The sequence below is a fragment of the Ovis aries genome, chromosome X (assembly GCF_016772045.2).
Source record: "Ovis aries strain OAR_USU_Benz2616 breed Rambouillet chromosome X, ARS-UI_Ramb_v3.0, whole genome shotgun sequence".
NCBI lineage: Eukaryota > Metazoa > Chordata > Mammalia > Artiodactyla > Bovidae > Ovis > Ovis aries.
The window spans coordinates 11,968,249-11,990,699 of NC_056080.1; the positions used below are offsets into that span (position 1 = coordinate 11,968,249).

The following is a 22,451-nucleotide window of genomic DNA, read 5'->3' on the forward strand; positions in this document are numbered from 1 at the left end:
GGCCGGTGTTCCTCTGAGCAAGGAGACTAGAGATCGGACCCCATGGACCTACCTGATGGGGTCAAGTACCCAAGTATATGATCCTCATTTCATGGGCTCTGAGTTTTCCTTCTCAAAGGTAATAGACTGATGTTAATAAATCAGAGGGCTGAAGAGCCATGTGGCCAGAGAGATGTTTGGGGCCACTGACAGCACTCTCAGAGCCCAGGCTCCTTAAATGTCCCAGCTCAGTTCTTGGTCCCATGATGGGCACGTGTGACTGCCCCCCTCCCCGACTGGTGGTTCAAATATTAGACATTTCGTGCTTAACCCCAAGGCACATCTCATTGCACCTTGCTCCCTTTGAGAAGAAGAGGTGAGGGGAAAAAATAGGGAGGAGGGAGAAGAAAGAGGGGAAAGATGGGGTGGAATGGAGAGGAAGAGAGAAAAAGAAAGATGATGAAAACAATGTTTAAAGGGCCACTTCCACCCCAGCCCCTGTGAACAAATGAATGCATCAAGCAAAACAAAAAACAGCACCAAACCAAAAGAGCTATCATAAATCATATTAAAGATAACAGTTGAGTTGCTATGCGAATGCACCCCGAGGCTGTATTTACCTGGACTGCTCAAGGGGTTAGCCCTGTCCCCCAGGGTTGGCACGGGACGGTACTGGTGGTTCTTTGAGCCTGGGTACATCCAGTGGTACCTGCCAATTTCCATTTCAGCTCTGCTGTTCACTGCCAATTTCAGGTGGCAAAGAGTCAGTGTCTCTATCTCCAGCAAAGATTCTACATCAGCATTTTAATGTATTCTTTTACCATATAATTAAAGGAAACGACGAATACACAAAAAACGCTATTGAACTGCAACATTGCAGTACATCTTATCAACTCAGCATGATACGCTGAGAACGTTAGCATATTCTCCTCCATTTTTGAATTTGACAAAAAAATCACCAATATTCTCTTTCTCTATTTTCTCCATCTCCTCCCAATCCTCCTCACCCCTTTGAATGCTCGTGTTAGGCAGACGCTGTTGATAAGGAAAAGCTGGCTTCTCACCATTGTATTTTTTCTTTCTGTTCAGTTCACTTTCAGACCCACAGAGCACAATCATCATTGTTGCTACATAAGTGAAGGTGAACCCAGGCTTGCTCTAATGCTAGCTAGTTCCAGCCAATAACCCCATGGTCTGCTGAATCTTAGGTGACACTCCTGTTCTCCCAATGACATCAGCAGTATTCTCTGTCATCTCATCTCATCTAAGCTCAGGACATCAGAGTCTAGAATTTTCCACATTCAGTCTTGTTCCAATGATCTCCCAGTGTCTTGACAGAGAAAGGGCTGCGGGCACTGGGCTTGAAGCAGGGCTTCCTCACACAAGGCGACAAGTGGCCTCCTGGGGACTCAAGTAGGTCCCAACTGGTAATCTGACTATATCTCGTACTTCTTAGGGAACCAGACAGAAAACTATCTACCAACTTGCCTGACACAGAATCAGATGCTGGTAACTGTTAGCTGAATTGCAACCCTGAAATCCCAAGAGACTATAAGGTCACTGTGCCTGGTTTCTAGCCGAGAATCCTATCAAACCTAATGATGGGTTACAGCATCCGGGGTGCCACAAATATTGAAGGATTAAACAAATGGTGCTGACACTGATGTGGGGGAATTATTCCATCAGAAGAGCACATTACAATGCCCCATCAGGCATCTTAGACCGCTGAGGATGAGGACTAGGCAAACCATCACATGGTAAGGTAAAAGAGCGAATGCCCCGAGCAGATTCACTGAACACCTCCTCAGCCATTATGAAACCTGACTCTGCTCTCCACAGTCTCTGAAAACTCTTGTGGTATTTCCACTTGGGAAGTGGAGACCTAAGTTTCTAAGTGGTGTTTTAGGGCAAATCTCTTTGGTTTCATGATAAAGTAATGTTTTTTAGAGACATTAAAAAGAGTTAAAGGCTTTTAAAGACATTTGAGAGGGGGGAAAAGGATGTGAGGACAAGATCAGAACTGCACAATGAAAGTATTTTTATTGCTGCTGGTTCTGTTGTTAAATGGAGATGTATGCTACAATGTGCTGGGCGCCCACAAAGCATGTTACACCTGTTCCCTCAGGAATTTTTTTTAATGCAAAGTGTTAAAAGTTTTTTTTTTTTTTTTAACTATGTGTAACTGTATGCTACAATGTGCTGGGCGCCCACAAAGCATGTTACACCTGTTCCCTCAGGAATTTTTTTTAATGCAAAGTGTTAAAAGTTTTTTTTTTTTTTAACTATGTGTAACACAGGCAAAACTATTTAAGTCAATACATTTTTAAGGAATGTCACATGTTCTGATTCTGCCAATCACTTTAGTCTTTCCAAAGTTTGTCGTAAGTTTCAAGACAGTCCTTTCAAAAAGAATTCTTGCTCAGTCCATGGTTGTTATCCCAGTCAGTCCACAATTTCTTTAGTTGGGCTTCTTTGATCTCCAATAGAATATTGGACACACTTCAAAGTTTCCCACCTGGAATCACGGGGATCTGATTTCCTCAAGCAATTTATTTTAGGACCCTGTTTAGGGTCAGAGGAGATGATCTGCCTTGGCTGTGAATTTTAGATGGCCTCTACACATGCGTTAGGTTTAAATCAGATACCTTCCTAAGCAATCACAGCTTAGAACATTTGGGATATGCCAATACGTAAGATAAAAACAGTCTCACTGTTACCATGACCTCAATCATTTGAGATCAAGGTATTTGTCACAACCATCCTATGAAGGAGGTACTCTTATTACTCTAGCTTTACAAATGAAGAAGCTGGGGGCAACTGAGAGTTAAGTCATTTGCCCATGATCACACAGCTGGAGGGGAGGAGCCTGTGCATAAATGTGGGTGATATGACTCCAGAGGGCAGGTTATCCAGCTGTGGCCTGTGCTGTCACTGTTTCTACTCTTTTGCTAAGGTCTGTATGGAGGTAAGCTGTGCTTCTGTGCATCAAGACGTGTTTCAGATCCCAAACTCCTGATGCTATTTCAGGGTTCTTAAAAGTTCTGAACTCTCAGCCTTTCCTGCATTTAGAGTTTTGGTTTACTCTTCAGGGGAGTTTCTCTCACACCACAGGTGGTGCTATATTCTCCAAAAGCAGGGCAACCCACTGGGGCCGGTGGAAAGAACTAGGAGATCAAGTCATACTCCTGGTTAAAGTGGCTATAAGCCCTCTATGTCAACCTCAAGCATGAGGATTCCCAGTAGCTCGATCACTTCTATCTGAAAAGTTTTCATCCTCCTTTCAAAAAATTTCTCTCTCCTAGTCCAACACACAGCAGGTGCCCAATCTATGTCTGCCAGATAAATAGTTGGCTGAATGCAAGAGAATACCCTGGGACCTTGTGGATCAAGCAACAGGTCTCCAGGTCCCCACCCCCACCCCCAACCACACTAACCTCACCTAAGGCAGGATAGGCAATTCAGGACATGTGTGTCAACGGCCCATCCCTGCTCTGCCCTCATCCCCTCATGTGGGCAGTCAGGCACAGGCTGCTTGGCAATGACAGTGAAAAAGCCCCAAACTAACATGTTTTCTGAGTAAAGCCTGGCGGCTACACCCAGGACACTCGGTTCAGCTTTCTTCCTCCTCCTGTAGGTGTGGAGATGGGGTCAGTAAGTGGGTGACAAGGCCTCTGGACAACAATTCATCTTTCCATATGGAGGGAAAGAAAACCCTCTATTTTGTATCTCTGAGCCAAACTTAAAGACAGTAAGTATCAAATTATAAAATTTCAAAGAACACAGGATATGTTTTGTTTAAAAGAACAGGGGCCCAAAACCTAAAAGGGAGTCACGTGATCATGAGGGGACGCCTCAGCTTGGGGAGTGTTTTAAAATGGCGTCCTTTCTGGACTGCCAACTGCCAAGAGGTGGGGAAAACGTTCAGACGCAGGAAGATTTCGGCTTCTGCTCTTCAGCGGGAAGACTGCAAATGCTCCCCTTAGAGAGTAGGAGGGAGATGTGGGCAGGAGACCACTGGATATTCTCGAGGAAGAACAGAATACTATGACATTTCAGAAATGGTCTTGGTCAAGAAGTTTGATTGCGTTTTTCCATAAAAGGGAACCAAAAAACCCCAATGAACTTCTTAGCCAACTGCATACTATTTATGGTGGAGGCTGAAGTGACACACAGAACTGAGTGGTCATCGCCAAAGATGGGCATGACACAAACGATGGGGGGGGGGTTGATGAAAGAAAATAAAAATAATGCTGTGGACACTTTCCCCACATTGACTCAGATGCTGTGATTTAGAAATGAGGCTGAATAACTAAGCTGCAGGCTGGTGTGCTTTCTGCCATCTAGGAAATTATCACTGGAAGCAACTAAATAACAAAAATTGAGCTTCCTAAATAAAAATAAGTAAACCATACTCAGTGGGCCAGGTCTCTGAAAGCTATGTCTGTCACTCTCCATTCTCAAGTAGAGTTTAAAATATTAAAGGACGCTATAACAACACTATAGGATATAGTAGGGGTCAGCCAGTGATGGCCACCTGGTTTTGCAAATGAAGTTTTACTACAACACAGCCACACCTATGCGCTGATCCACTATCTATGGCTGTTTACTACCTGGAAGTATTGAGTAGTTACAACACTGTGTGGCCCACTGGGCCTAAATATTTACTCTCGGGCCCATTACAGATCAAGTGCACTGATCCCTGATCTCAAAGATAGTCAGGCGTGAATTACAAAAAAAATTAATGCAATTCATCAAATGAGTCTACAAAATAGGAAAATATTTTATTTTCTCTATTATACTTTCTCTGGGCTGGCCAAGGATCAGAATTCTCCTCTTGGACATCGTCATCTGAGATTTAATCTGCCACCAATCAACAAGAGTATTCTTAAAAGCAAGATTATACCCTACAGAATGGTTCCTACGATGAGTTGGCACCTTCTGCTCCTATGACATGAGCTGACAGGGCAGAAGAAGGGTGATGTTCAGAGGGGAACATTATTAAATGAATAAAGAAATGAACCAAAGAATGCACAACCAGGTACATTTGTGAAGGTGGGAGTCTGGCTTCCCTCTCTTAAAAGCCACCTTCTTCCTCCGTTCCACAGCCATCCTTATTCCTGGCCAACCATCTCACATGGATGGACACTGGGTCTCAAGGAGAAACAAGCAAGGGAGTATCTCAGAACAGGCCAATTTATCACCAGTCCCAGTGAAGGGAAACTTACGTCATGGGGACACTGGTTACGTCATGTGTCCTCAGATACAGCGAAGTTAATAAGTCATGTTATGAAGAGTGTTTACTTTACATTGGCGTGTACTCCCAAATAACAGGGAGAGATGATGTTTTTCAACATTACAATCAGAATTCAAGATTTCCACTCACTTCCAAGGAAGGTAAATCTATGTCTCCAGAAAGGAGTCCAAATTCTTTGTCTAATGAATGAGCAAGGCCAAATCTTTGAAAGGAAATGATTGTATCAAAGGAAGAGAGGTACCAACTGGCTTGCTGAGATCTTTTCTACATTTAAATTTTCTAAAAAAAAATAAATAAATAAAAGCAAGCTGTATCATACCTACCACATATGTCCAGCACCATCTGGCCGGCCCTGCTTTTCTCTACAGTCTCATCCCCAGATAACCTCTCTGCAAATGTCCTCCTAGGAAGATCCTTATAGGAAAAAACTGCATCTACAACTTTCTCTGTATCATACGTATGTAATCAAGTCAGAAAACGTCAATAAAAATCTCAACATCAAATAATTCCTATATCACCAGGATGAGTGTAATGTGTTAAATGTGTCCCTCTGGGTTTTTAGCCTATGGGGCAGATATTCTAGAGGAGTGTTTTCCTTCCTAAATAAAAACAATACAAATAAAATTTTTTTTGGCCAAAAGTACACATCTTTCACTCAATTTTTTTTAAAAAATAAAAACCTAAGAAATTATACCTATTTGATTAAAAAGATTTAAATGGATGTGCTCATTTTCTAATTATATCAACCATTCACATTCATATCTTATGTTGACTACGGCCTGCAATTCATTTTAAATTACACATTATTCCTGATTTTCTACATTTTTCTTTTTATGTGCTTAGAAATTTGACACCTGGAGTTCTGAAATGTAGCTGAGCAATGATTCAGAGGAGCTTAACTAGCCTGACTACAATTGCTTCAGTAGACTCCAATTTCCTACATGTAATAAAAATAATTTTCCTAACAGATACTTAGGGGTTTTTTTCCATCCAATAGAGCAAGTGATTCAATTGTTTTTCTGCCCCTAGATTACACCCTCCCAGTGAGTCTAGATGCATTGGTTTTTCACAAATGAATTGACATCCATCAAGTAATAGTCCACAGAAATAAATAGAAACCTCACTCTCTTTATTATCGAGTCTCATGATCTAGTTGCTTTTATTCTGTCTTCTCCATTTTTCCCACTTATTCCATTTCAGTGAATCTGCTTACTGAATCCCCAAAACTTTAATACTTTTGATTTAAAAACTGTCATTAGTAATAATTTGGCTTTTTTTGTTTACATCCTTCTGAGAAAACCTCTTGCTTTCTGTAAAAATTCCTGAATAAAGGCTAAATTACTTCTTGTGAATTTCAAGCATCCAGTAGGGTTCCATGACAAAAGCTAGGAGACTGTTTCAAAACACATACGCTTTTTTTTTTTTTTTTAGGGACTTGGATTATTTTTGTTTACAATAGGAACAAAGTCATTCTGATTGAGTTTAAAGAAACAGCTTTCTTTGTCCTGCTAAAACTCTGAGAAGTGAGACTGTCTGGAAAAGCTGAGGTCAGTTTATAATAACTTGTATTCTTAGTAAACATTATTAATAATTATCTGAAGCCATTAATCCACAAGCTACTGGGTTTTAGCCATTGGGCAATAATACTCCAAATTCAGAGAGAAGTATTGCCCGTACCACCGACAATGAAAACAACTGGGAAAGGAAGAGAAGGGAAAAAATACATGTGCATAAAACACTCTGTGGGAAGTGACAAAACGTAGAGGATTCAATTTACTAAAATAAATCCTTTGGTGACAGGCTTAAAGGAAACCACCCCACCCCCTAGATCCACCTGCTCAAGAATTATATAATGCATTCTCTGTGTCAAACTTGTAAATGCTCATTTCAATCAAGTGAACACTGATTTTATAAATTTAAAATTAAATCTGAAGGAATCCTGGAGTGGCAAGCATGTCCAAACATGTTTATCATTTTATGCCTCTGTATGTGCCTTGGACTACAATGGGAGAGCAAACTGGGCACACTACAGAGACACACTCGTGGAAGCTTTGACCCTGCCTGGCTGGCAGATGAACTTATTCATTTAAACCAAGCTCAGCAGGTAGGCTGCCGTCAAGATCAACACTCCTGGTGGGTTAAGGGCAAGCACGACCCCTGTTGCTGTGCTCAAAATCCAATCCCAGGCCCATGTTCTTACTCAAGTATAAGCCATATGTGTGATCTTGTCTTGCAGTAACTTGGTACATCTGGACTACTCAACAGCTAGTGTTTATCCATTTTGGTAATTTTTAAAGTTCCTCCAGAAATTAAGTTTTGCTTCTAATTTTGTCTCTGAAACCCTCACTAACGAGTTTTCATACACAGACTGCCAGGGATGGAGTAGCAGCTGTAGATTTTCGGTATTAAATTATAAATATTTAATGGATATGAATTAATAGCACTCCAGACGATAAACAATGGTGAGAACCAGAGTTAGGTAGTAAGGATTCTACATTGGTTTTATGCCCTGTTCTTGCTTCTGTGGAGACCAAAAGTGGTTTCAGCTGCATATTAGTACAAAGTATGTTCTACGCATCTATTTTGGGGAAAATTGCTACAACTGTGATCAGCTTCTTCACAACAATGCTGTTATTGCGTGATTACATTGCCCAAGCTTTGTCTCTAATTGTCATGGAAATCAATCTTTCAACTTTTATCTCAGTTCCTCAGCTTTACAGATATTCCCGTGAGTTTCCCTTACTGCTATTTGGTCATTCATATAAATGAACAAATGTATACATACAAGAAAAGACAGGGGGATATGAGGGCTGGCTTTTGCTGTTGTTTGGGGGGGGCGGTAGGTTTGCCGCAGCAGTTAAGCTCAACTATCAACTGCAGAAATCCAAATGCTATGTACTTAATTCCACCGAATTATCCATCTAAAAATGGTTCAAAAGGCACAGTTTGTTCTCTGCATATTTTATCATACTTTGAAAAGTAATTAATTTAAAAAGTGAAATTGCTCAGTTTAGGGGAGAGTGTTCTTCAAGGACTGTTCTACCCAAGCATGCTGGCACAGTGAAATTCTCGAAATTGCTGTTTTTGCGGATGCAAAATGGTCGACTATCAGGAATTTCAGAGGGATCAACCTACATAGTCTTACGTAAAACGTACCTGTATCTCTATCCGGGAGACTGACTATTGTTTAGTAACTATTAGTGGATGTCAGGGTCAGGAGAAATAACCCTAGCATCGGGAGCTTTTGCTATAAGAGCCACTGCAGGTACGGAACGTGTCCTGGTGCCTTTAGGACAGTACTTCGGGTGAAGGAGGTAAATTACAATGCAGTGAGATGCTCTTCACCTCACAGGCCTGAGCTGCTTCTGGTAGGCAGTGAACCTAAACCAGTCATTATCGAGGAAAAGAGAGATTAATGTTAGCCTCTATTTTCTGCCGTCTTCCTACTGCAAAACACTGACTTCTCCTTGCAAAAGTCAAGATCGGGATGTGTTCTCAAATGCCCTTTGAAGAACAGGACCTGTGTGGATTTTCCTGTTGGAGATCTCCAAGTCAGAAACAGCAGAAGACCAACCTCCCCCCTCCCCTGCCCCCAGCACCCGTCTTCCATCAGTACTAGCCCACAGAGCTGATGCCTTCTCTCTCAAGCTCCAACTGTAAATGGTTATTACACATCAGAGTTAGGGTCTGATACACAGAAATAGCAATCGTATTAAATACAAAATTAGAGCATGTCCAAAATCAGTACAGCATCAGCAGAACCAAATCGTATTTTAATACGCGTGTCCCTCCAGTTTCCCCTTCGCATTACTAACAGACAATGCATTCTATGTCCCCAGAATATAACTTGCCGAGCCTAGGATCTCAGTTAGGGCTCATTATAGTAATTAAAACAGACAGTTTCCCCAACCCAGCTTCCCAAGGTGACAGATTGTGGACCTCCTTCCGTGCAACACCACGTTTGGGAGAAAGATTTGGACGAGCGATGCACTGAAAAGAGGCTGCTCTCTATTCATTTAACACCAGCCTCCAGGAGAAAACCACCCCAAGAGCCAGGGCAGGCCATCCGGATGGTTTCAGAGACACAAATCCGGCTGCCCCTTTCTAGCCACTCCCCCCCAGTGAAAAGCTTTACACGGGCTCTTCCCAGAGCCCAGGGTACCTTTTCTTTCTCCGCTCTGTTCAGTATTCTCCTCCGCTGCAGTTTCCATGGCTGGCTTCATACCATCCACCAAAAATGCTTTGCCCGCTCCCCCCCCCTCGACACCCACGTCTCCCCCTCCTCTTCCTTTTCTTTTGCTCTCCCCTCCGGCTCTTATTTACACCCGGGTGATGGAGAGCTTCTGTTCTTCACTCCAGAAGATTACAGTCCCTTCCAAGATGCAAAAGTCTCCGGCGGCGTCGATCCCCCTCCGCCTACTGGTCCAGAAAGACAGCTGCCAAGGGGCCGGCAGCCATACGTCACGGAGGATCCCGGTTATAACACCGCCACCCCTGCCCGCCGCTGCCCAAGTCCCCGATGCGGCTCCCGGGGGAGGCCCCCCCGCACCCCACAGACCGCGCTGCGCCTCTGGCTCGCCTGCCTACACGCGCGCTCCGGCTCCCTTCTTCCTCCTCGCCAACTGCACCGGACGAATGCTAATTAATTCTCCCAGGAAAGAATAGATTTGTGACATCAGAGCAGGGGCTGTGAGAGAGAAGAGAGCCCCCTCCCACCACGTGACTCCGCGCTCCGCCGGCCCCTGTGTGTTTCTGCAGAAAGCCTCCTTTCTTCCCACAAGGGAACTCTCACCTTCCCCTGGGACCCCTGGACACAGCATCAGTTTGTTTTATTTCCTTTACCCCTGATCCTAGACCCTAGGATCCAGGTAAACGACTTGCCCGGGGTCTCCGTTTTCTTTTTCATTCTTTAATATGTGTTTTTCCAAAAAAAGACAGAATGCCATATGACATCACTTATATATGGAATGTAAAAATCAAACAAAAATGATACCAGTTACCATGTATAAAAGGAGACCCATGGACAGACAGAAAAAAGCAAACTTACTGTTAACAAAGGCAAAAGGGGAGGGAAGGGGTAAATTAGGAGTTTGAGATTATACACACTACCATATATGAAACAGATAAACAACAAGGCCTTACTTGCTAGCACATGGAACTATACTCAATATCTTGTAAGAATCTACAATGGAAAGGAATCAGAAAAAGAACAGATATGCATATATGTTCTGAATCCCTGTCCTATACACCTGAAACTATTAACAACACTGTAAATCAACTACACTTCAATTTTTTTAAATGTGTCTTTCACACAACCTCTAGCAAGCTAGCTAGATTGACCTGAACATATCAAAGAGGGGAGAAAAAGGACAGAAGAAGGAGGAGGGCCTAAACACCGATTTAACAAGCGCAGTATAGCAATTCAGCCCCAGAAGCCTTTTCCTGATCTATAGCTAACATATGAGATAGTAAGAGAAACTTCAGCTGAAACCTAGTTCATAAAAAAGTATCCATCTTTATTTTAAAGGGAGCATAATACGCTACAAGTATATCTAGCTGACAGTTGGTTGAAAAATCAAACTAGAGTGGTTTTTCTTCTTGGATGTGGTTATTTCTGTATGGAGCCTTAGTCCTTAGAATCCCACATTCGGAGTCAAAAGGCTGTTTTCAAGAACGTTCTAATTGTTCAGCAGAAAGGCTATTTTAAAAACAATGATTGTGACTACTGCTCTCACAAGTCTCCTTGCCTCCTCAGATACTATTGGACCATGTTCTCAACCCATCTAAGCATATATATCAGAGTTATAAGCTATATGGTTCCAAACATCACTAATTTCTGCACCATTTTTAAGCATTTGTTTGACCTGCTCACCTTCACTGCTCCTATTCAAAAGATTTAGAGAAATTCAGTGTAACACCCTCAAGGTCCATCCATGGACGCTAAGTGAAGTGAGTCAGACTGAGAAAGACAGATACTGTACCATCTGATTTCCCTTATGTGTGGAATCCAACAAACAAACCAAAGCAAATAAGCAAAATCCAGACTCACAGATACAGACAAGACTGGTGGCTTCCAGAGGGGAGAGGGTTTGGGGAGGAGGGAGAAATGGGTGAAGGAGATTAAGATGTAAACATTTATAATATGAGTTTATAATTATGATGTTATAATAATGAGTGAATCGTGGGGATGTGACGTACAGTATGGGAAATACAGTCAATAATATTCTATTAACTTTGTAAGGTGACAGACAGCAACTAGACATATTATGGTGAGCATTTTGCCATGTATGCAAACATTGAATCACTATGCTGTATACCTAAAATTAACATGATATTGTATGTCAGTTGTACCTCAACTAGAAAAAAATTCTAGAAACTTGAGTCAAATACAGTCATGACCACTGATAAGTACAGCGTGAAGGGTTTCCTGATTCAAACAGTCTGCTAGTTGTTTGGGGGTGAACACATCTCAGAAGCAGACATAAAGACAAGTAGGAGGCCACCATCTCCTAAAAAATCCTCTCCCAAGTTTTGAAGGTCTGTTGCTCAACACTTGAAAACAAAAAAAAAGGTATAAGATCCTGAATCAAAATCCTCTAACAACCTGAGCTTTTAATGCATTCACATGAGATAATCCCTGAAGACTTCTACATTCAATGCCTCTGGCCCGGTTGAACCAGAAAAGATTTTAAAAACCAGTTTAGCTTGTTTCAACATTTTTCATTTTGTACATCTCATTTTCCACTTTCAGCCTTGTCTTAGGAGACCATGCCCACAATCAACTAGCCCCTTGAATTCCGGCCCCAGACAACTTTATTGTCTCACGGTGGAAGGATTGAGAAGCATGGCAGCCTAAGGTTTCAGACTTGCCAAAAGAAACACGGATGTGATGTAACTAACCCGCAAAGACAAACGTGATGATGTGTCCACATAGGATGGTCTGCAAACATTTTCAAAAGATGGCTTAGGTGTATTCAGAGGGGAAGATGCCAAATGTTCTTTCATGACAGGCTTGTTCTCCCTCAGCAGTTCAAGAGAGAATTAATACCAAAACAAAATTCAATTCAGCACAAAGGGGCACAATTGAGATTAGCTACATTATCGGGTTTTATTTAAAAAGTGCAATCATTCAATCAAAAGCAAAATCAGTCAATTATAGAAATGGCAGAGTAGAATAATTTTTTGAGGGGGATATTACTTAAGAGCATTTTAAAATGTTGGTGGAAGCGGGCAGGCAGAATATAAAACACATTCTAAATTTAGGGGCCACTCTAGTTCTGTATCAGAGTCATGGAAATCATAACCATTGGACAAAATATTTACAAATTCTCCAGTTGATAGTCTGATCTCTTTTTCACCTTGAAAAACTATAAATAGACTATGCATTGCTTTTGCCTTATTCACAACTTTGTCATTTTCTTTTCATGAGACAATGAGTGTGACAATTCTAGAAGTTACCATTGCATCACTTTCTAAGTGTCCTCAAATCCTCACTGGTGTTTGTGACAAACCATGTGAATCAGAAGAAACATGACAGAAAAGTTGTTCATAGCCAGAAGGAAAGCGGAGTATACACTGAGAACTTTTCTGAAGTTCACATCCATTTTTGGCCAGAAAAATGGACTATGTAGAATGAGTAGGATGCAAAACATCTCCGAGAGCTGAAAATTATTCTGAGCCCCATGCTTTAAAGCATTCTGGTGGAAGGTATGAATATTTCTGAAAGCAAAGCCAAAACAGGAATAATAAGTATTGACATAAACTGGATACAGTGGATTGAACCATACAAGCTTCCTGATATTGACTAAAAGAATAGGAGTTTCTCATGGTTCAACCAGGCACAATGTAGGCTAATGGAATACAGAGAACCCTTCTAAACAGGGGAATCCAATCTGATACAAGCACTATGGTATCCCAACAAAGGAGAGGAGGGCAAGGTGGGGGAAAAGCTTCACAGAACAGAGTTGGCTACCGCAGTAAGGTTAAAAACCTACAGAGTTGTTGTGTTAGTCGCTCAGTCATGTCCAACTCTTTGCGACCCCATGGACTGTAGCCCGCCAGGCTCCTCTGTCCATGGGATTCTCCAGGCAAGAATACTGGAATGGATTGCCATGCCCTCCTCCAGGGTATCATCCCGACTAAGGGATCGAACCTGGGTCTCCTTTATTGCAGGCAGATTCTTTACCTTATGAGCCACCAGGGATTCCCAGCTTGCAAGGCATGTGAGCAAAAGACTAAGAGCAGGGAAGCCGGCGGGGAGTGGGGAGGGGGGCGCAGGGATAGATCAGTCCAGGAAATGATGAAAAGCATACAAAAGGAGAGAGGGTATTTTCAAAGTGTTGGAGAGATGATTTTCTTGACAGAGGGGCCAGAGCATAGGGTGTGGGAGTGGGGAGGGAAATGAGGCAGCTGAACCAGCAGAGTGGGATGCAGGGAGGTTGAACACCTGCTAATCCTGGAGGCAGTGGGTAGAGATGGAAGGCTTGAGTAGATCCAACCCATGAGTTCCGAAGGTCGTCCTGTTGGTAATGGGAAAGACAGCATGGCACAGGGCAAACCTAGAGGCTGCCAAACTCATTTGGAGTATCCTGATGGAGTACAGGTGAGAGAAGGGGCGTGTCAATGAGGGCACGAGGAGGAAGGCAAGGACCCTGATGACACCTGACTAGATCAGGGGAGTAGAAAAGAAGGTGGGAAGGGAAGTCTGGAGTCTCTAGCTTGGGGGAGTGAGGAGCTGGCCATGCTGTGAACCAAATGGGGAAACGAAGGAGGAGGCAGAGGTTTGGTATGAGAGCTGAGTCTGTGTGGTTTCAGGGGTCCCCAGATGGCCCGCAGAAGCTGTCCAGGAGGCAATCAGGAACCTGGCTCTGATGGACTGGGGGCTCCGAGACGAGGATCTAGGAGGCTGTGGTCTAGAGGGACCCTTGGGAATGCACAAAGTCCATCTGTGCTCAAATATACCTTCACAGGGGACCCTCCCTGATTCTCTTGCCTCAAGGAGGAGCCCTGACAGGCTCAGTCCCTTAACCTTGGTTGTTCATTGTGAGTTTAACGACAATCCACCACTGATATAGCTATTCGCTCATCCATTCACTACCTCTCTTCCCTTAGAATATAAGCCCTTTGCAGACAGACATTTTGGTCTCTTTGTCCTCTGCTGTATCACTGGCTCCTAGAACAGTCCTCAACTGTAGGTCTTCAAAGATCATACTTTAAATGAACAGCAAACAAATGACTGGGGAGAGACTAGAGAGTCCAGCGACACTGAGATTTGAATTTTAAGGAACACTGACTTTTAAATATAAAGGTTAAGGAAACACTTGAAAGGGAGGTCAAAGAGACCAAGAAGGAAAAAATCAGAGAAGCCAGGGAATAAGGCCAAAGTGGGATGATGGGATGAGAAAAAGGTCCCATGAAGGGCATCGAGCTAACAGTGTCAGACAGAGCTAAATAATACAGGAGGAGCAAGAAAGATGCCAAGGGGCAAGCAGAGTGGGCCCTTGAGCACCACACAGCCAGAGAAACTTCCATGAGAAGGGTTTTGGTGGGATGATGGCAATTCCCAAGTCTGAGCACAACTATCACTCAAGATGCAAGGCTCTCGTGGTCCGCTGAAATTGTAATCTTGTAATAGGGCTCTGTGCCCAGGTTTGTTTCTCTGGGTCCAGTATTCCACTTGTCAAGACCATTTTGAGTTTTCTTCTATGATCTATTCTGTTAAGAATGATCTTCCCAGGCTTACTCTGTCTCTAACCATTCTGGTCATCAATCTGTGTGTGTCGGGGGGAGAGATGAGGGTGGACTTCCCCACACCACCAAGGAATTCTCTGACACCACCAGGGTGACCTACAATTCACCTCAAGTATGACACTCCCAGGACCCAGCACCAGATCCCAGAGGTTAAGGGTTCAGCTCCCCCCACTGGCTCTCCCCACCCCCCACCCAGTTTAGACAACAATCCGGTGGAATGAAGAAGAGGAAGCAGGGGCAGAAGAAACAGGAGGGGAGGGTGAGAGAAAGATGCAGGCAGATGAAGGGGGAGAAACACCCTGAGGAAGAGAGTCCCCAAGGGCTGAAAAGAAGATAGGGGGTTGGAAGAGACTTAGGGAGAATCAAGTGAAGGTGGAGGAATGACGGATGGAGGTCACAGGAGGCGGAGGAGGATGGAGCACTGCTCCCTCTGACGTGGGAGTGAGCAAAGAGGAAGTGGAGGGAATAGTTCCTCTAAGATTGAAGGCATTTCATCTTAGAAGAGGTGCCAGTAGTGACAGGAAGGTTACAAAGGCACCCCTGTAAGGCCCTGAGAAGGGTCCATTTGTTACTTGCTTTTTGTAGTTCACATCACAGCCTTAGGAGGGAGGGATCATTGGCTCCTTCTTCTAGGATGTCATCCATAACGATGGGAAGGTATGATGGGTTTGGTCTCAGTCAGAGAAACAGAGTGCTCTGAGTGCAGATGGCTTGGGATCCTGAATGGGGCTGAGACTTCAGGAGATCCGCAACCAGAAGTTGAATGAGGAAGATAAACAATACCCTCACTGGGGTTCTCATCGTGCCGGACAGAAATGGACCCCAACACCCTGGAACCATGCTGAAAGCCAAACCATACACAAGGATGAGATGATGGGCTTTTCAACCAGTTTCAATGAAAAAAGGGCAAGTTTTCTCCTTTTTCCTGTGTACACAAGGCATACATGAAGAGACAAGGCAGCTGATCCCCTGACAATATGCTTCCTGATTAATTATCACATTCCGTGGGGGAACTGAGTCTCCTCATTAAGAGTGGCGTACCATCAATGGGCTCTCCCTGGGAGGGCCCCCAATTAACTCGTCCACTAAGCATGGACCAGCCAATATGAACAAGGGCAGGTCTCCCAAGCCCTTCTGCTAACTGCTGACCTGCAACTATTGAGATCACACTTGTGGGATCAACGGTGCCATCCCTTCTCTGTTAGCTAGAGACCCCTGGGGCAAGGATGTCCTCTGACCCAGGGGGAGGTGGTAGCTCAACCTCAAAGCTGGGTGGGTCGGGGGTGCTCTGAGGGGGATTTTTCTCTACATTATCTACCAAAATCCGTCCCACACTGCCTCCCCAGCTCTTCTCCTTTTCTAGGAAGGCACAGCTCAAAGTCTCCTCCTGCAGAAAGGCCTCCTGGGTTCAGTCTACCCACTTCCTCTTCCTCCCATTCTTCCCTCAAACCATCCCTCTCTCAGTTATAAATGCAGCCACTCCGAAGGGCAGCGATTTCCACTGGAAAGACACATCACCTCCCTTTACCTACCTCCCACACCGGTGGGAAGGAAGCCAGACATTTTCAAATTCAAAATGAAATCTGAAGACATCGAAGCTTCAAAAATTCTCAGCAGAAGAATTTGGCAAATTATGGGGTGAGCCTGTCAGGGTAGGGAAAAAGCTGATGGGAACCCTTAAACTTGAGAACTCTGGGAGCATGAAGACCTTATTCTTGCCCAGTCATTGTATACACTCCTCTGCAATGATCAGCAAGTCATCATATTAGACTGGAAGCACCAGTTACCAGGGACACTTGGCCAGTTCCCTTTAAAAGCTACAGCGAAAGATCTGGATGGGTGTGGAACCAAGGTAGCACCGTGTCCAGAAGGCCACCATACCCCGCTTCTCCCGGAGATGTGACACCAGCTCAAAAGGGGTGGAGAGTGGCCAGAACTCAGGGATTGCTGCCGGAACTTGCTTGAACCCATGCTCTTTCATTCGGGCCTTCATGATGGCATTGGGAGGTGGGCATAATTACCCCACTTGCCTGGACAGAGGGACCCAGACCAAAGGAAGCCAACACGACTCAGTCAAGGTCACAGAGCTGGTCAGAGGCCATGCTGAGCATTGACTGACTCAGACCATTGGATGCCAAAGCTGGGAACTCAAGGGTCAGGCAGCCACGATGGTGACTAGGTGACCAGCTGTGTCACCTTGGAGAGTCCGGGTCACCGCCCAAGATGTACTCAAGATGCCCACCACCCCTTCAAGGCCAGCTCCACCAGGTACCAACCTTGGTGATGCCATGTGACCTCAGCTTTGTCATCTGTTAAAATGGCCAGTAGAGACCTGCCCTCCTCAGGCTACAGTGAGGGTGATGAAGTCCTGCCCTTAGAGACTCTTACAAAGTGTCCTATGGGGTACTCACGAAAGTCTAGGATTTCTTTCTTCTGGGTTCTCAGGCTCACACCACAATCACACAGGTCCAAGAAGGAGGGAGAGAGAGGAATAAGGAAGAGACAGTGATTCTGCATCCTTTCAGACCTTAACCTGTCCATGAGGGTTCCCTTCTGTGCCCATCTTGCCTGAATGAACTTTGAAGGGCACTCTGCGTCCCATACCCACCCCAGACCTCCCTGCAGAGGCACAGCTTGTATGCGACCTCTGTGAATAAGCTATAAAATCAATGGACCTGAGATGAACGAGGCAACGGGATTAAAAAGAGATGTGCCTCCAAGGACACTTGTTAGTACAGTGTCCAAATTGGTTTCTAGAATCTAGAAGATGTTGCTAATACCTGTGTGTGTGTGTGTGCGTGTGTGTATGTGTGTTAGTCACTCAGTTGTGTCCGACTCTTTGCAACCTCATGGACTGTAGCCCACCAGACTCCTCTGTTCATCGGATTTCCCAGGCAAGAATACTGGAGTGGGTTGCCATTCCCTTCTCCAGGGGAACTTGCCAATCCAGGATCAAAGCTGGGTCTCCTGCATTGCAGGATTCTTTACCATCTGAGCCACCAGGGAAGCCCCAATACCTGGGTACTCAAGACCAAATTAGATTTGCCCCTGATGCTTGTTTAAAACAAAAATCACATAGAGCCCACCATCAGAAGGGCCTCAAGATTGGTTTCATACACTTGTGTTAATGTCTTGAAATTCTTAATAACTTACCTGTGAACTTTTGTTCTGCAAGTGAAATCCGATGGGACAATGGCGCATGCGTGTGAGCAGGGGAGCCATGTGCTCCTTGCCCCCTATTTGCATACAGCACTCACAGTGCCTCATGCACAGAAAGCCGGTGGGCCCACGAGGCAGGGAAAGAGTCGGCGACAGGACAAGGTGAGGATGTTCTGTCTACCACCGAGTGCGCACTGGCTCCATCCTTTGCCAGTCATGGCAACTTGGGCAATGCACGCCTGAGCCTCCACTCCCTCATCTATATGAAGACTGGACAAGATGCTTTGCAAAGCCCATCCTGGCTCGAAGGTCCACTGAGCTTGAAATGACTGGTTTGGCAGCGTGGTTACAAAAAATAAAAGACATCAGGTCAGAGGCTCTGCATACGCCCCCCACCCCCACCTCCATCACTGTTCCCGTGGACCTAAGTCGTCCTCTTCCTGTGCAGGTCATGCTTCACCTGCTCTGCGTGACGTGTCAACACCCCGCGATGGATTCTGCTGGGCTCCTGGCATTCTCTGGAACAAGATGCCAACACCTCTTCCTTTGGAAGTATGTGGTGCAATTCAGTTTTTCTCAGCTTTGGCCTGACTAACTTGGAGCTTCTTTAAGCAGTTCCACTAAACTTAACCTTAGTGCTGACAGCACAGTTCAGTTCAACCACTCAGTCGTGTCTGACTCTTTGCGACCCCATGAATTGCAGCACACCAGGCCTCCCTGTCCATCACCAATTCCCAGAGTCCACCCAAACCCATGTCCATCGAGTCAGTGATGCCATCCAACCATCTCATCCTCTGTCACCCCCTTCTCCTCCTGCCCTCAATCTTTCCCAACATCAGGGTCTTTTCCAGTGAGTCAGCCCTTCACATCAGGTGACCAAAGTATTGGAGTTTCAGCTTCAACATCAGTCCTTCCAGTGAACACCCAGGACTGATCTCCTTTAGGACTGGTTGGACTGGTTGGATCTCCTTGCAGTCCAAGGGACTCTCAAGAGTCTTCTTCAACACCACAGTTCAAAAGCATCAATTCTTCAGCACTCAGCTTTCTTTTTTTTTCAATTTAAATTTATTTTAATTGGAGGCTAATTACTTTACAATATTGCATTGGTTTTGCCATACATCAACATGCATCCGCCACAGGTGTACACGTGTTCAGCTTTCTTTATAGTCGAACTCTCACATCCATACATGACCACTGGAAAAACCATAGCCTTGACTAGACAGACCTTTGTTGGCAAAGTAATGTCTCTGCTTTTGAATATGCTATCTAGGTTGGTCATAACTTTCCTTCCAAGGAGTAAGTGTCTTTTAATTTCATGGCTGCAATCACCATCTGCAGTAATTTTAGAGCCCAGAAAAATAAAGTCAGCCACTGTTCCCACTGTTTCCCCATCTATTTGCCATGAAGTGATTGGACTGGATGCCATGATCTTCGTTTTATGAATGTTGAGCTTTAAGCCAACTTAAAGAGGAGAGTGAAACAGTTGACAGCACAAAGACAATGGAAACCAATAGAACCATTACAAAAACTTTTCATAATGAAAATTTTAGACCCTGTTAGCCACTTGGAAATATGTTTTTGAAGCAAAATGAATAAAACATGGTGCTTTCCAATAGAAAATACTAACACTGAAGGTCACATTCTAATGTTTGGGGGTTTTCCACACAGAAATCTGGTAGAAGGAAAGTTTTAATTGAGGTTTGATTAAGATCTCTTCGTGGGTCAGGGATTTTAATTTTTGGTACAAATGAAGTATACAGTTGCTTACTTTTGACAATTAAAAAGTAGGCTACTGAGAGGCTAAGATGGAATGACTATAGTATTTGTTGGCCCATGAACTCCCAGTGTGGACTGGGTGGACTGGGCGAGCATGTGGCTGTCATCTGCTCCTACTGCCAACATGACCTTCCTGAGACCCCCGACTCAGATGAAGGAGAATGAATAGTGCGGACAGGCAGTCTCACGCCGAGTGATTCTGATAAACACACCAAAGTCTAGAAACCACTGATTTACAGGAGAGCATGATCATCTAACATGTAGCTTGACAGAACATTTGCACGTTACCAATACTTAGCCCGACAGAGTACATGACATCTCCTTTGGGCCGTTAGAATGCCTATTTCCTGCTAGTTCAGGGAAACACCCAGGATTCATTGATACATAATTCAAGTGTCCTCAGATGAAAGTCCACAGAAAAATCAGTCCCTTGGTGGATCAGCAGATGGGTGGTCCAGGGCTGGTATAAAATATAAATTGCACAAAACTGTGAGCTATGTCATTTAGTCAACTGCTGTTAAGAACCTACACTAAAAGAGAACCCAAACCACATACTTCAAAATATACCATATTTATTCAAATGCAATCTTTTATTCACTTTGGCCTCTTCTGTTTCTTTTCTGGGATGGAAATGAGGAGAAGTAGGATGAAGTCATTTAAGGCCCTGTACTGCACTAAAATAATCTATGGGCTTTTTGCTTTTGCAGGTGGCTTAATCTCTGGGCGGGAAGATCCCCTGGAGGAAGAAATGGCAACCCACCCTTGTATTCTTGCCTGGAGAATCCCATGGACAGAGGACCCTAGCAGGCTGCAGTCCATGGGGTCGCAAAGAGTTGGACGTGACTGAGCAACAAACACTTTCACTTTGCCTTTGCAAGTTGGAAACCACTGGGATGACTTGAAATATCCGTCCCTGTCAGGTCAGACATAAAATATCCTAGAGCATCGACAAGGCGGCCAACACAGATTACATCTTAGCCATCGCACTGAAATCTATCAAACTATTTGATGTCATGAATTACTTCTGATGCAATTACTTCTTATTGGGAAATCTAAGCGATTCAGAGCATCTCAGAGGCAAAGGGAAAATGTGAGGAACAACCTCTCTGTATGGGTCCTGAAAGGTGGTGATTGCATAGCAGCTACAGAAAATCACTGTGAAACCAGAGAAATGCTGGAAATTGAGACAAAAATTATCCTAAATTTTGAAAGCAGACAGAACAGAGTTCTCTCTGATCACTGGAAAAACTTGAGATTCTTCAACAGATGACTCAGGAATATAGGAAACTGTGATGTCCAGAAGGCGGCCCAGGTTTCCTGAGGCGCAAGTGATACCAAACTAACCTATGCTCTTTTGTAATTTGAATATTTAAAATTTGTGGATTTGACATGTTTAAATGCCAGTCACTGAGGACAAAGCCTGCCATCTCCCATGAACATTCTGTGAATCAATTTTAGTCAGACTCTATCCTTACATCTTCAATATTATTCATTCACTCAGTCAGCATCGTGGTCACCAAGACAGCGCCAACTGGAGTCACGGACTGGTTTCCCAGAGCCTGTTATCTCTGTTTCCTTCCAAGCTGACACCCAGCACTTCTGAAAAGTCTGTGGCTACTGCTGAGATTTTGCCCAGTAGACGACAAGCACTAACTGGCAGAATTCACCTCTTCAGGTGGGTCAGGCAGTTAGTGTTTATTCTAAATGGAGGCTTCACTATTCTTACACCAATGGCGTTCTGTATTGCTAAAAGGAATCTTTGTTTGCTTTTAAAGAGAGAACAACTAAGGCAGGTGACTGTCATCATCTACTCTGACCTCACAAGCCATTTGATAAAACCCTTCCTGGGTTTTGGGGGATAAGATGGTGGAAGGCTGGCAACACGCCAGTGCACTTCGAAACACTGTGCTCGTCCTGCGCTTTTAATCAACAACATTTCAGGGCACTTTATCATACACTCAAGCGGAATCAGAATGGGCTAATGTGATTTCAAAGTGGTTACTGAATGATGGATGTCAATTCACAGAGGAAGGCTTCTGTACCACTGGGCTCTGTCCTTGGTCTGGGGCAGTGGACACGACAATGTCACTTTACCACCGAGGCCACTTAAGAAGAGGCCCAGGAGTCAAACAAGGAAACTACAATGAGAAGAGATGTGTTCGACCCTCGCCTGATTTTCTGGCCCTGCTTGAAATAAACATTCAATGCACACAGAATTCTACGCAGAAGGAAAATTTTAAAACCATCACTCGCTTTTCCAGTGTGTAATTAGGAAAGACTGGACTAAAGACTCAGGTCTCTTGACTCTTAGCCAAACATGCTCTTGTTTTTGTGAGATGTGTAGTTATCAAAGTAAATATTCTGTTAGGCCCAGGCAAATGCCAGATCTGCAATGTGCACACTGGATAGAGGTAATTCCTAAAATATACATCATACCTTTATAAAAAGACGTTTGTGTATTTTACAAAACATCTCTTAAGAGTAAATCATATTGGGCCAAGACAGAGAATAAGGGAGGAGACAACATAGATCT

General features: G+C 44.1%; 1 protein-coding gene across 10 annotated transcripts in view; it reads right to left on the reverse strand.

Moving 5' to 3' along the window:
- Positions 1-22,451, reverse strand: part of GPM6B (glycoprotein M6B) — a 156,059-nt gene that overhangs the window by 36,008 nt on the left and 97,600 nt on the right. For 3 of the 10 annotated variants that reach the window (XM_004021913.5, XM_004021912.5, XM_060408234.1), the window contains exons 1-2: positions 9,396-9,873; positions 600-719 (exon numbers count right to left, since the gene is read on the reverse strand). The exons of 2 other annotated variants lie outside the window; for them this stretch is intronic. In XM_004021913.5, coding sequence (XP_004021962.1) covers positions 600-719; positions 9,396-9,456 — 181 coding nt within the window. In that variant the 5' untranslated portion in view covers positions 9,457-9,873. Of the gene's footprint in view, positions 1-599; positions 720-9,395; positions 9,874-22,451 lie in introns of those variants that run through there. 5 more of the 10 variants (XM_012106240.4, XM_004021911.5, XM_060408236.1 and 2 more) reach the window with 2 other exon arrangements.